Below are 15402 nucleotides of genomic sequence, written 5' to 3' on the forward strand. Positions count from 1 at the left end.
CCTAAATCTAAACCTAGATCCAGATGTATGTATGTATGAATGATGTGTATCAGCATTTTTGGACACTGATCTTCTATGGAGCAACCTTAACTTCATTTGTTTTCAGATTCTCTTGTCTTCTTCCTACATAGGACCTTATTTTCTATGAAAATTTAGTGGGTTCTTTGTTTTTTGCCCATACATATATTTTTTACTAAGATCTTGATAGGTTCTTTAGTATAATGTGGAATAAAGTCAGCATTGGAAGAGATCCTTTTTTCTTCCTTCCTGCCTTCTTTTTTAAGGGGAGAGAGGGTAGGGAGGAACAAAGGGAGAGGGAGAGAGAGACCTCAAGCAGACTCCCCATTGAGAAGCCTGAAAGAGGGGCTTGATCTCATAACTCTGACAACATGACCTGAGCCGAAATCAAGCAATGGATGCTTAACTGACTGAGCCACCCAGGTGCCCCACCCTTGTCCCCCTGCCCAGTTCTTCCTTTCTTAAAAGTAATCTCTTGGGGCACCGGGTGGCTCAGTGGGTTAAGGCCTCTGCCTTCGGCTCTGGTCATGATCCCAGAGTCCTGGGACTGAGCCCCGCATCGGGCTCTCTGCTTAGCTGGGAGCCTGCTTCCTCCTCTCTTTCTCTGCCTGCCTCTCTGCCTACCTGTGATCTCTGTCAAAAAAAAAAAAAAAAAAAAAGTAATCTCTATACCCAATGTGGGGCTTGAACTCAACAATCCTGAGATCAAGAATTGCATGCTCTGACTGAGCCAGCCAGGTGCCCCTCCTTTTCTTATTCTTTATTGGGAGGAGAATATATCTTTGGACTGTTGAACATTATATTTAACTTTATCAGATTAAAAAAATCCCAAACTTAATTTCACTAATTATTTTAACTTTAAATGAGCATGGACTACAATCTATTTTTCTCTTTTATCAAAATGATTACATCTTTTATTTTCATGATACTCATTCATCTATGTTATCTATTTTTGCATTTCTTTCTTTTTAAATATTTTACTTATTTATTTAGAGAGATGGGGGCATGTAATCGAGAGTGGGTGAGGGCAGAGGGAGAGAGAGAATCTCAAGCAGACGTCATGCTGAGAGCAGAGCCTGATTCAGGGCTTGATCTCACAACCCTAAGATCATGACCTGAGCCAAAATAAGAGTTGGGACACTTAACCAACAGAGCCACCCAGGCACCCCTATTCTTGCATTTCTACTTTCTTTCAATTTACACTATTATTCTTTTTCTAACATCTTGATTTGTTTTAGACTATTTTGCTGAGAATGGTTAAGTTTCTTTGACTTTCATGGCCAGAGATAACACTAAACCTTTATTTATTTATTTAAAGATTTTATATATGTATTTGACAGAGAGAGAGAGAGAGATCACAAGTAGGCAGAGAGGCAGGCAGAGAGAGGGAGAAGTAGGCTCCCCACTGAGTAGAGAGCCTGATTTAGGGCTCAACCCCAGAAGCCTAAGATCATGACCTGAGCCGAAGGCAGAGGCTTAACCCACTGAGCCACCCAGGTGCCCCTAAACCTTTATTTAGAGGTGGTGGTAAAGTGAGAGGAAGAACTGGTTTCTATATCATCACCTCTTCAAAAAACAAGATGTATGCCATTATCTTAATTAGCCAACCCTATGTTGGTGAGAATGCTTCATACATGCTAATCATGAAAACCACAACTATTACATGTTAGGGAATAAACACGAAGGAACACACATACATCCCTTTCTAATGATTGCCTGCCTATTTATTTCAAATCACAGTGTTTTTTAATTAATTTATTTATTTTTAAAAGATTTTATTTATTATTTATTTGACAGAGATCACAAGTAGGCAGAGAGGCAGGCAGAGAGAGAGAGAGGGGGAAGCAGGCTCCCCGGTGAGCAGAGAGCCCGATGCAGGGCTCAATCCCAAGACCCTGGGATCATGACCTGAGCCGAAGGCAGAGGCTTTAACTCACTGAGCCACCCAGGTGCCCCCACAGTGTTTTTTAAAAATGTTTATATTCATTTATGTATAAATATGCATATGTACGTAGGCATGTTACAATTTAAAAATACACAACTATAATATCTATCCTGTCCCATTAAACAACTATAAGTAGGTCCTACAACACTCCTCAGCATACTATATACCCTTTAAACTGGGAAATAGGATAAAATCACTGGGTGGGCATAATCCTTTTTGTCCCATATAAATTAATCTATGAGGCAGTTATGGCACCGGTGGTTAGGACTGTGAACTCAGAAACATGAGGTTGATACCCTAGCTTTCATCTAACTGAGCTATATATCCTGGTTTCAACCTAGCTAATCTACATTTAACTCCTACTAAGCTATTATCTCCTCTCCTATAAAAAGGACATAGCTAAGAATAGCATCTAACTCATAGGGTTGTTTGAGGATTGCATCAGATGATGTATAGAAAGTGCTTACAACCAAGCCTGCCACACTGCACTCACAACATTTTAAGTATTAGTATTGTATGCATGTGGCTTTTTTTTTTTTAAATAAGCTTATGAGAGGCAATCATGATGTAATGGAAAGAACATGTGACCCAGCAAGATTTTAGGTGGAATCCAATCCAAGTTTTCTATTAATTATCTATGTGATCTTGGGCAATTTAGTTAATCCCTCAGAGCCTCAAACTCACCTTTTATAAAACACCTGCCTTAGGGTGGTGTCATAAAAATTAAAAGAGATATTGTCAGTGAAAATTCTTTGGAAGTTGTCAATGTAATGCTGTGCACTTATTAACTAAGAGAAGAAAGTGGCTAACCACAGAACTATTTTTTCCAAGCAAGGAGGTAAAAAAAAATGGATTATCAGAATTCAATATTGCCTAGCTTTGAAAATATAAGCTTTCAAATAGCAAGAATAAGAATTACTATCTTTAAAGGAACAAAGCATCGATCTAAGTTGGTTCTAATGTCTCTAGATGCAAGGTTTGTTGACATAAAAGATAAAACAGTTCAAAAGCCGCAGTGGAGAGGATACAGGGGAAGCTATCCTACTGATATTTTTATGTGCATGGTACTTTTATGTTACGACTGCTGCAAGTCAATTCAGAGCCCTCTCCCCAGATGTATACTGACCTTGGCTTCCCTTTCAGCATCGATGATACCTCCAGTCTGCTCCTGCAGGAGGGCATATGCTCTTTGGAGGGCCTGATATTCTTTTGTTAATTGTCGAAATCGTAGCTCAGATTCCTCAGCTGCTAAACTCTTGAGGTTACAAGAAAAGCCAAAAAATAATTAGGTTATGTTTGCATCCTGTGTTCAATGTGAAACACTAACATTTGTCCACTTTATAAAGAGAAGTAAATATCTGTTTGATACTGGATTCAGTGTAATTTTATTCTTTTTTTTTTGTAATTTTATTTTTTTTTTCAGTGTTCCAAGATTCATTGCTTATGCACCACACCCAGTGCTCCATGCAATACGTGCCCCCTTCCTTAATACCTACCACCAGGCTCACCCAACCACCCTCCCTCTAAAACCCTCAGTTTGTTTCTCAGAGTCCATAGTCTCATGGTTTGTCTCCCCCTCCGATTTCCCCCAACTCACTTCTCCTCTCCATCTCCCAATGATCTCTGTGTTATTCCTTATGCTCCACAAGTAAGTTTTGTGTGGGGGAGTGGCAGAGGGAGATAAAGAATCCCAAGGGGGCTCCACACCCAGTGCAGAGTCTGAGATGGGGCTTGATCTCACGACCGTGAGATCATGACCTGAGCCGAAATCAAGAGGCAGACACTTAACCAACTGAGCCACCCAGGCACCCTGTGATTTTCTTTTTTTTTTTTCTATGATTTTATTCTTAATTTTAAAGTATGTACATAGACACAAACACTATAGTACTTTCAAGATGGACATCACATAAATACTTAATGTTTGTTAATATGAGGTGTTTATTTATACATATCTGATGATTGGTTACTCTTTTGGTTTGGATTACAGTCAATTTTGAATCTAAATGAGAAGTTACACCTAGCTTTTGGATTCAAATGGGAGGAAATGATAGAGTTTTAGTTTTAGTCTCAATTCTTTTCCATACATCCATATGCAACAATTTCTTGATTGATCTTGAGATAAACTTAAAAATATACTTTCACGGCTTTAGGTCTCAAACTTCAGAGCATAATATAATCACCAGGGAGCTTTGTGAAAAATGCAGATTTGGGGGTTCTACCCGTAAGATCCTGACTCAGGAGTTATGTAGTAGAGTCTAGGAATTTTCACTGTGATTGAACCCCCCGTAGGTGATTCTGACAATGGTAGTCTACAAAGCATACTTTGCTTAAACCCTGTCCTCAACTGTATCTAGAAGCTTGTTCTTCTAAGCCTCTTCCTCTGTCCTCACCTTCCTTGTGAGAAGAATTTGGGATAGTAACTTTTAAGTTTGAAAAAAGTCTTCAACTTACAGAACAGAATTTTAGACAAGTCGTAAAAGGGTTACATGACATTGGTGAAGCTATTTTCCAAGAGGTAACAAAGTAAAAATGGAACTATTGTGTGATCATTTTGCACAGCTCAGAAAGGATATAAGAAGTGCAATGCTTTCTCTCCATTTTAAATGAAAGATTTGGTGATAGTATCACAGAAGACTAGAGAAGTGGAAAAGCTTACTTCATCTAAGTCATCATCAGGAGTAGCTGGTGTTCGGTCAGTTCTAAACGAGGCCATGGATGATGTCTCTGAATCCATGGAGTCCTCATCATAGCCAATAAATGGGTCCAAAACAGGCCTCTAGGGGAGGGAAAGTACATATTTACAGACACAACTAGAAGTGGGTAAAGTCAACATATTATCAGGGCACCATCAACCAGCATATGTGCAAAAGGACACAGAAGACAATGGTCCTTTATTGCTTCTTGGAGGAAATAAACACTCTGGGCATGAACACAATAATTCCTATAGAAGTGTGTCTCCTTTTGTTTCACTCATGATGTTTTTGAGGAATGTTCATGGATATTTTGCTCTCTTCATAGAAACAGTGGCGCCTCTTTTACATTACATTTTATACCATGAGGAGTTTATGTGATTTGCTCTTTCTGGTACTTAAAATATAATCAAGACATTTAAAGTCCAGGTACCTATTTGGGATTCTCAAATTGTAAGTCTTACCATCCAATCCCATACCCAAATCAAGTAATGTATTTGATAAAAACAAAATCAAACAAATAAACAAATTAACAAAACTCTGCGGATTATAAGAGACTATACAGAGATGGGTGGACTGAGAGTACCGTTACTAGTAATCATTATCAGAATAGTATCCAAGTGAAGTATCCATATCCAATGGAATAATAAAATCAAACTACTATCAATAATACTCTTCAAGAGAATAATAAAAATATACTAATAATTACAGGGTGAGTATGAGACACTAATGTTGTTCACCAGGAGGCATTAAATCATGTGTATCTCTCGCATATTCTTGGGAGTCTGACTCTCCAGCTTGTCAGATAATGCCTTCTACATCAAACCTAGTGCCTTATTCGCTCAGATAAAATCATAGTAAAGCAAACCTTAAAGGTTAAAATCCACAATGTAATAATTTTTGGACTTCTAAGAACTATTAAGAGATTTTCTTCTAGCAAATAGAGCCCATGGTTTGCTGCAGTTTAGGAACATTTGATTTATCACATCTTTGCAGGAAGATCCCTTGGTAAGTCTCACTTCTCTCACAGAGCTTGTAGCAAAAGCCTGATAACTTAGTTTTCCCATTACCTTAATTGGCTTGGAACTTCTTCTATGTTTTCTCCTACGGATGAGCTTTTCTCGGTCCTGGAAAACAGATGAAGAACTCAGATGTTGAGTTGGTACATGTTTCCTCTAGGTGGTCCCCCCTGCTCTGCAATGATAGAATTGGTTTTCCCCTGAGGCATTATGCCTTTCTATTTAAAATAAGATTGTGTTTTATAATTTTGGCAATTTTAAGGTTTGCTACTTACAGATCTTTTTAAAGATTTTATTTATTTATTTATTTGAGAGAGAGGGAGAGCACAAGTAGGGGGAGGAGCAGAGGGAGAGGAAGACGGAGGGGAAAGAATCTCAAACAGGCTTCACACTGGGTGTGCCAGGCTTGATCTCATGATGCTGAGATCAGGAACTGAGTGGAAACCAAGAGTTGGCTGCTTAACCAATTAAGTCAGCTGCCCCGCTACTTACATATTTTTTAAGTAAAAATACACTACAACTTTTCCTGATAATCTATGTGGATCTGAGAGCCTCCCAATAAGGAAGTACACTGTCTTCTTCATCAGAATCCTTTGTTACACTTGAAGATCAAGTAGCTCTGAAAATACTCATATTTTCCCAAAGCACAATTTTTCAGTTTTCTCAAACCCAAAATTACTTTCTATATAAGTATTAAAAAAGTGCTATTTTGCATAAACTTTATTCTTTTCATTTAATCAGTTGAAAGGCATAGCACGCTGTCTCAGACTCTCATTCTTACCTGTAGCCTCCAAAAATGGGAACAGAGTATCTACTGGGTTGGAATAATCTAGTGGGTTTTTGTGGGGGAGGGGGTTGTTATAGTTGGAATGTTCTGGGAAACTCAAAGAATATCTAGAAATCACAATCGATTTCTTTTCTTTTTTTTCCCCCACAATCGATTTCTTGATTTATTGTTGCTGTGGATGGAGATATCCTGGAAATTTGGTGCTCATCCACTAAGTACCCCACATATTTACTGTACAAATTTAAAGGTAGATTAAATAAGTGACATTTAGTTTCCCTGAAAGTCTGGACAATATGCGTCAACACATCAAATACCCACTCCCCTTTTTTTTTTTAAAAGATTTTATTTATGTATTTGACAGAGAGACAGAGAGAGAGCACAAGTAGGCAGTGGCAGAAAGAGGGAGAGAGAGAAGCAGACTCCCTGCTGAGCAGGGAGCCCAATACAGGGCTTGATCCCAGGACACTGGGATCATGACCTGAGCCGAAGTCAGCCGCTTAACCGACTGAGCCATCCAGGCACCCCAACACATCAAATTCCTTTAAGAAACTTTTAGCTTAAGTTCAGATACTCAAAGTCAAGAAAAGTATGGCTGAGTGATTCTGGGATTTTCTAGAAATTAAGGATGTGGATGTGAAGTAAGAGGCACACTGCTTTAGAAGGCCATATTTAATACATGATCTCGTTTATGCCAGTGATGTTACCCTTTAGGATTTCTTGCCATGTAAAAATATTTTTATTATAAAACCCCAATATATCTGAAACTTTTGAAAATTTATACTTAGATTACTCTAATACAGTATATGCCTTTTAAGTCAACACAGATGATTTTAAAAGGATAAACCACAGATAGTTATAACCTGAAGTTATCATCTTTTCTCCCCTCAACAGCAATAAATCAGCTTGCTCACCTTACTCTGGAGACACTTGCCTAACCCCCCAACCCCAATTGCTGGTTCTTCAACTCTCTGGCCCTTGGCTTGGTCCTGAAGTGAGAGTGACCAGAGATAACAATAATGGAATAAAGACAGAGAGGCAAAGAGGAAACTGAAAGGCGTCTGAAGGTCTTAGTCCACTGCTGCTGGCAAAACAGGCCTTGACCAGATGTAAATGGGAGTAATAACAGCTCTACAGGCACTGAGGTCGTGGTCAGAAGATCAGGACTGAAATTTCCACTCTGTCATGCAATTACGATGTCACCTTCTGCACTTGACTCCCCGTACCCACACTGGAAGTTTGTGTGTGGTGTTCAGGGCAGAGTGAAAAGTGCTTTGACAGAGGTTCATTCAACAAATATTAAACTGTACCTATGTGCTAGACACTGAATTAAATGTTGGGAAATAAGAGGCATATGATCCTGTTATTGTTGGCCACATATTTAATTGCCGAGCCTCAGAATCTTGATACTGGAATGCAATTATAAGGTATACCCACACTACCTACCTACTCACATGATGCATTTGGAAGTTCTTTTAGGGTGTTCTGCAACCAAGATTTGCGTTACCAAACTAGTTAACAAAGGATTATAACTGAAAATGTATAAAACAGTTTAATGATATGAACTATTTTTGGAGTAGAGGCTCTTCAACCTACTTATGTATTGAATATATAAACGTGGGCCTTTGGAGCTAATCTGAAATTATTAAGTGCTTCCAGTGTATGTTGATTTCTCTGCTACTTGCCCTTGGAAACAGCTTAGAGTTTATAGGTTCATCAAGACCTACCCTTGTGAGCTCATCAATAATGTTCTGCTGCTCAATGACTTGAAGTTTTAAAAACTCTGTCTCTTGTTCTTCATTAGCTTGATCGAGGTCATTCAGAGATTTTAATTTCTTTAAGGGTGGGTGGGATGTTATTTTTTCTCTCTGGATTAGAAAAGAAGAAAGTATAGGTAGAGACTTAAAAATTCCCAAACTTGAACAGTTCACATAAAATATCTGTAGAAACTTTATGAGGCTCCAGCTAAATGTGAAAATTGCTCAGCTTCACAGATGCCATCAATGAAAACCCTCAAGTATATTGTATTTTCTACAAGTCAAAATCATCAGGGATGTCTGAAGATCTCGATAGCTGTGCTGTAAGTCTGTTAAGAGTGCATGAGCTTATCACCGTCCATACATAATTCAAGTGGCAGCATCTATTTCTCAACTATTACGCAATGTCTCAGAAGATGAGAGCACCCATTGTACAGTTCTATAAAGAGCATGTTAGTGAAATTCTTGGAAGGAAGTCTCTATGGCTGAGGAGCTATGTTGAAAGTTTGCTTCTCTATTGGGAAGATTTTGGAAAGTATGCAGATCCCGAAGCACTCCTACCATTCTGCAAATTTAGAAACCCCTTTAAATTCAGAGCCAGCAACTTTCTCTTGCTTTCTTCCTTTAAGGTTCCTTGTTTACACAGGGAAAAACCCCAACTTTCATGAATACCATTGTATTTGAAAAACAAACTCAGAAAGAGCAGTAAGTCAGGTTAGTGGTATAATATAAAGAGGGAAGCTGCAGTCTTGCAGAGTCTGTGATACACACCATTTCCGAATTTTCCTTGGTAACGGCTTTTAGCTTCTCTTCCATGCGTTGCAAAGACACCATCAGCTCATCGTTCCTCTTGGCGAGGCACTTGTTCCTTTCCAGAAGAGGTTTACATTGTTTCTCGGTTTCCCGCACACGTTTTAACTGGGAAGACATAAGTTATAATTTGGCTCTTGTGCTGGAGTGGATGTGGGGGCAGAAGGAGTGAACTGACAGGGATGAAACCTACCCGGGGTCACCTTGGTCTGCTTCTCTCTGTGTCTCAGAACTGACCATGTCCATCCTTCATTTAACAGCCCGACTGCTTTGTTTTCAGTTTCCTCTAATGGTTTGCCATCAGAGTATTCACAACTCTCTACCAAGTATTACCTTCAAGGAGGTGTGACCAAGGTTCTGCTTTTGGAAATGCTCAGGAAGAGCAATTACATGCCTTGCTTGCCCTTGATTCCTCCAGCCCAGTTATCCTGCACACTCAGCCCCCATCTCATGCTGCTCATACCTCTCCCCAGGTCTGCAATGACCCCTCACGGGCTCAGAGAGATAAAGCAGCTAGTGTGAATCACAAGTCACTAAGAAGTGCAACCAGGACCCAAACCCAAGCCTGGTTGTTGCCAAAACCTGTTCTTCCCATGAGAGATGTTGCTAAGACTCCTAAAACCGTACTAAGGCTGTTCATTCATTTTTTAAAGTTTTTTCTTTTTCTTTTTTTTGTAATCTCTACACCCAATGTGGGGCTTGAACTCATAATCCCAAGAGCAGGAGGCTCATGTTCTTCTAAGCCAGCCAGATGCCCCAAGGATGTTTATTTTTAAGAAAATGTTACCGAGGAAAAAAAAATACTCTCAAAACTTTATTGATATTTGTGTTTAAGAATATTTCATTCTCACTGAGCTTAGGAAAAGTATGATTATATTCTTACCCACCCATAATTAAGAGTGACCATATTCTGGTTTGCTAGTTAGTCTAAGGCAGGGTTTCTCAACGTCTGCATTCTCGACATTCTGGGCTAGATATTTTTTGTCATGAGGAGATGTTCTGCATTGTAGAATGTTTAGCAGCATCCCTGGCCTCTGCCCGCTAGATGATGGTAACATCCTCCCAGTTGTGACAATCAAAAATGTCTCCAGATACTGCCAAAACTGCCTATAGCTAAGAACCACTGGTCTAATTTTATGAATGCTATCTTGGGGTAATTGTTAATAGTCCCCCCCCGTTTTACTCTCAAAACTCCCTTTTACACTCAAAACTCTCATTTGGATGACATATTTTATAGTCCCTCTATACATAACAATTTCCATTTCCATGTGAAAGTTCCTATGCTTAGTTCAGTGACTTTATACTAATGTTTCTGAATGAGTATGTATTGGGGGAGGGGTACTTTAGCAAGGAAAGTGGTGGGGTCTATCAATCAGAATCATCTGACAAGATTGTTTAAAGTACTCACTCTTGTTTTTGAGAATCTAACATTTTCAGAAGTACTGGAGTAGGAGAATTAGCTACCTATAAATATTTGAAACAGCTGCTTGTGGGATTCTAAAACAGTACTTCCCAACTATATCCTAACTGCCATTTGGAAACTCATTTTATATCAAAGGCCAAAATTTTTTATAACCTCATTTAATCCTCAGATTTGAGTTTTAGTGTCTGAAGAAACCATATTAAATATGAAACATATACAAGGACAAAAAATCATTCCACTAGGTTCACTATTTTAAACTTAGTCTCTTTTCTGAAGATCAATGACAGGGGTTTTAAATAGTTAAATTTACTTAGTAGATGCTATTTACAGAAGATGCAGAAAAATACATGTAAAAGGAGATATCAGTAATTCTATCATACCATACATTAGTAAGCACAGATCCAAAGTACCTAAAAAAAGGTTCCTTTTAAAAGATATAATAAATATTATAAAGTGTGAAAGTCAATATAGATATTCATGAAACCACCAAAAGAAAATATCCGATATAGTGCAACTGACATCAGACCAAGACTTTAAGTCAAGAAGTATTACTAAAGATAAAAAAAAAATCAGGATGCAAACATTTAATAAATCTTAATTTACATGTACCTAGTAATATAACTTCAAATATATATATAAAGCAAACTTGACAAAACTAAGAATAGATATGGACAAATCTGTTGGGAGAAGAAGCACACAGAAAAAGTATAAAGATATAGGAGATTTTAAACAAGACTACTAATGAACTTGACTCAAAACCCTTGCAATGATTGCAGAGTATACCTTCTTTTTATGAGAACATGGAATGTTTCTATAATTGACAGTATGCTACCATTAAAAAGTAGATTTCAACAAGTTTTAAAGAATGAAATGATACAAAGTATTACTGACTAATGTAACATTGGGTGTCAACTGTACTTCAACTTAAAAAAAAAGAAATAATATAAAGTATATTCTCTGACTACAATGGAATTAAGGTAGAAATCATTAGCAGAGAGATAACTCAAAAACCTCCAAATATTTAGAAGTTAAGCCTTACGGTGCTAAGTAAACCATGGGTTGAAGAAGAAATCATATATTAGAAAAGATTTTGTTTTTTTTTTTTTTTTTAAGATTTTATTTATTTATTTAACAGAGAGAAATCACAAGTAGGCAGAGAGGCAGGCAGAGAGAGAGGAGGAAGCAGGCTCCCTGCTGAGCAGAAAGCCCGATGTGGGGCTCGACCCCAGGACCTGGGATCATGACCTGAGCCGAAGGCAGTGGCTTAACCCACTGAGCCACCCAGGCGCCCCATATTAGAAAAGATTTTGAAATAACAATACATTATGACATAAAAAATGTAATGGGATGAAGCTAGTCATGCTTAGAGACTTATGACTTAAAATGTATATATTTGGAAAAAACAAAATGTTGAAATTATAACTTCTTTTTACCAAGAACTACCATTAAGAAAGTACAATGTGGGGGTGCCTGGGTGGCTCAGTGGGTTAAAGCCTCTGCCTTCGGCTCAGGTCATGATCCCAGGGTCCTGGGATCGAGCCCCACATCAGCCTCTCTGCTCAGCGGGGAGCCTGCTTCTCCCCGCCCCCCACCTGCCTGCCTCTCTGCCTATTTGTGATCTGTCAAATAAATAAATAAAATCTTAAAAAAAAAAAAGTACAATGTAGGCACAGAGCAGGATTTTTTTTTTTTTAAGATTTATTTGTGAGAGAGAGAGAGAGAGAGACAGCATGAGAGAGCATAGGGAAAGGGCAGAAGGAGAAAGAGAAGGAATCCCTGGCAGACTCCGTGCTGAGGCTGAAGCCTGACACGGGCTTGATCTCAACACTCTGAGATCACGACCTGAACTGAGACCAAGAGTCAGACACTTAACCGACTGAGCCATCCAGGTGTCCCCAGAGCAGAATATTTTAAATACAAATATACAAAAATGATATAAAGAATTCCTAATATTAATAAGAAAATAAAGGCAACACAAAAGAAAATTTTGTGAAAAACAAAGGGCAAATCACACAAGGACACCCCAAAAGCCAAAAGGTATTTGATAATTCACTCAACCTCCTTATTAAGGAAAGTAAAAACCAAAATCCTACAATCAGAATATTGCTCATACCCACCATACTTACTAATATGATCAACGATCTCTGCATGTTGGCAAAGCTGGGGAGAAATTGCCAAGTCTCCCACATTAGTGATAGGAATGCAATTGTTCTCACAACTGTGGAGACCGAGCAACCAGTACTAAGGCTGACCACATGCACACCCTACGACCCAGTCATTCTGCTCCTTGGTAAGTTCTCAGCAGAAACGAACACATTTTCTCACCAAAGACATGTAGCAGCACTACTAACATTGAAACTGCTAAGAAACACTATAAATCCCCATTAATAATTGAAGAGGAAATATACTGTGGTGTATTAACTGAATACAACAGAGTAAGAAAATGAATGAGTGACACATGTAATACAGTGAGTGACTTCCACAAATGTAATGCTGGGCAAAAAAGCCAGACACAGAAGAGTGATTACTGTAGGATGCCATTTACAAAACATTTAAAAAATGGTGATGCACGTCTACAGTGACAGAATTCAGTGAGTGGATTAGTTCTGGAAGGATGTGACTGGTAGAATTCTCAAGAGAGGGAGGCTCTGAGGCACTAGTAATCTTCCAGGTACTCATCTGAGCGGTGGTAGTATGGGTGTATTTCTTTGGGCATGTTTATTAAACTGGACCTTTATTATCTGTGCACTTATCTTTATTATGTTATACTTCCACAACATCTTATAAATTTTCTTAAACAAAACACTTAAGAAAAATCACCATACAAATAAACAAGTAATTCTGGGCAGAACTAACCAGTTCGTTTCGTTCATCTCCAAGCAGGGTGTTCCTGTCTTCTAATTTTCTTATAGTGGCATTCAATTCAGCTATTCTCTTCTGATTTCTTCTCAAATCCTATGCATGGAAATTAAAATGGGTATTACTTCCATAACACTTTTCACAAAGTTCGGGAATTCCACTCATAAAAGTAAGAGGTTTGGTTCCTTTCATATGGCTTACTAGGTGAGAGTAAAATGTTCTGTATTCAGAGAAGAGTAAGTATTTACTGTCTTCTAACCCTTGATATTCACTGCTTGGGTTGAAGACCAGGCCTGATTGAAACTGCAAATGAATTCCATGTGGCAGATACTCTCTGGAGCCCTGACTCCTGGCAGGGTGACTGGTAGATGGTTGGATGAGCCTCTCAGATTTGTGAGCTCTGAGACTAAGGTCATTCAGTGATTACATGAGGTTCAAGGAACATCTCTTAAGTCATGGCTGCACATTGTTTCCCACAGTTAGGACAAATGTCCTATCATACTTGGCCAAAGAATAGAAGATAGGGCTGGGCTTTGAAAATTCCTACATACTCCTGGAGAAAAAGGTCAGAGTGAGAAGGTTGGTGTATTACCTTCATGCCTTTGTTGGTACATTTTGCCCAGAGCTACTGGCGTCCCCACTGTCATAATAGCCGTGGATCACTTTACACATGGCTCTCATGGACTGATTCCATGCTCTAGCATCCATAAGACCATTACAGACTTTCAATTCCATTATCATCTTACACTTTGATAGTGCTGTACTGTTGACAAACCAGTTTCCCACACATTTTATCTCCAGATTCATAAAATCCTAGAGGATTTAGCAGGACAGTGAAGATTCAGGGAGGTCATAATTCATTCAAGGTCTTGCGGCTACTATCAATAGATCAATAATTAATATTTATTGAATGCTAACTATGAACCAGACACCGTGCTCAACATTTTACAGACCATTTCTTCCAGATCTCTGACCAGCCTTATGGCCCATTAGTGCGTCTCTTTTACAGATGAGGAAACTCTGAGCAGGAAAATGATTTCCCTGAGGTCACACGGTAAGTGGCAGATCCAGAATTTGAACTAAAGAGTCTGACCCTAGAGCCCATTCTTTAGACAATTTTGCTGCACTGCAGGTAAATGTCAGGGATAGAACTGAAACTTACATCTGCTAAATCCTGGTTCCGCCACCTACAGGGATATATATATCCTGAATACCAATTCATAAATTATTCATTACTTGGTTCTAAGTACTACTTTGGAACCTATCTCTGTTCCTAAATAATACATTTTCATCTTTTTAGCAGCTACATAATTTGAAAGGTATAAGTTATGAAAGCAAACTATATACAAGCTGATTTCTCTGGCTGCAGTTCTTAAAATAATTTCTCCTATAAAATGATCAAAATCCAGGGTAATAAGTGAGAAGTTCAATTAGACTAGAAGCTTTCAGAGGATGATTTAAACTGTTTAGTTTTTTATACAGTCACACAGTTTGACTCATGTAGAAAACAACCGGCTTCGCCAATTTCCAACCCAATGGTTCACCCAAGGGAAAATTACCCGTCTTGGCAAGAGTTTCACCTAATTTATAACTCTTATAATAGGCTGAAGTTTGCATAGGTATCACATGGGTAGAAAAATTCTATGGAAGATTTAGAAAGACCTGTAATTCTCTTGTGATCTGCTAATGCAGGGCAGACCACTTTGTTGTCTATGAGTTTAGAAAACCCTGTTCCCAAGGTACTAGCTGGTTTTATAGGAGGAGGTAGAATTGATTCCTTTGTAGCAAACAGGAAAAGAGCTTAAGTGAAAAGTAAAACTTGGGAGCTAAATAAAAGATGACTCCTGAGTTCTTTGTTCAGCTCAGACAGACTTACAGGGCTGCCGCAGTGCTCAGAGCCATCTCCTGCTCTTCCCGGAATCTCTCGTTTCGGACTGCTCATGTTACACTCGGCCTCCTTGACCAGAAAGAGCTGTTCATCCAATGCCTCCTTCTGCAGCTGCAGTTTCTGTACATAGCCAGTTTGGGTCTCCAGTTCCTTTTCCAGGGAAAAGATGATCCTGTCCTTGGCTTTAATCTCATCCATCTGAATTAAAT

General features: G+C 38.7%; 1 protein-coding gene across 10 annotated transcripts in view; it reads right to left on the minus strand.

Annotated features, from left to right (window-relative positions):
• JAKMIP2 (janus kinase and microtubule interacting protein 2) overlaps window positions 1-15402 on the minus strand; it is a 165568-nt gene that overhangs the window by 39582 nt on the left and 110584 nt on the right. For all 10 annotated transcript variants that reach the window (XR_007127671.1, XM_047731291.1, XM_047731290.1 and 7 more), the window contains exons 4-10: window positions 15182-15391; window positions 13303-13401; window positions 8985-9131; window positions 8184-8324; window positions 5724-5780; window positions 4620-4739; window positions 3090-3218 (exon numbers count right to left, since the gene is read on the minus strand). Coding sequence is in view for 9 of the 10 variants with exons in the window: in XM_047731291.1 (XP_047587247.1) it covers window positions 3090-3218; window positions 4620-4739; window positions 5724-5780; window positions 8184-8324; window positions 8985-9131; window positions 13303-13401; window positions 15182-15391 (903 nt within the window). In the remaining variant the exon portion in view is untranslated. The remainder of the gene's footprint in view (window positions 1-3089; window positions 3219-4619; window positions 4740-5723; window positions 5781-8183; window positions 8325-8984; window positions 9132-13302; window positions 13402-15181; window positions 15392-15402) is intronic.

The sequence above is a fragment of the Lutra lutra genome, chromosome 5 (genome assembly GCF_902655055.1).
Source record: "Lutra lutra chromosome 5, mLutLut1.2, whole genome shotgun sequence".
Lineage (NCBI taxonomy): Eukaryota > Metazoa > Chordata > Mammalia > Carnivora > Mustelidae > Lutra > Lutra lutra.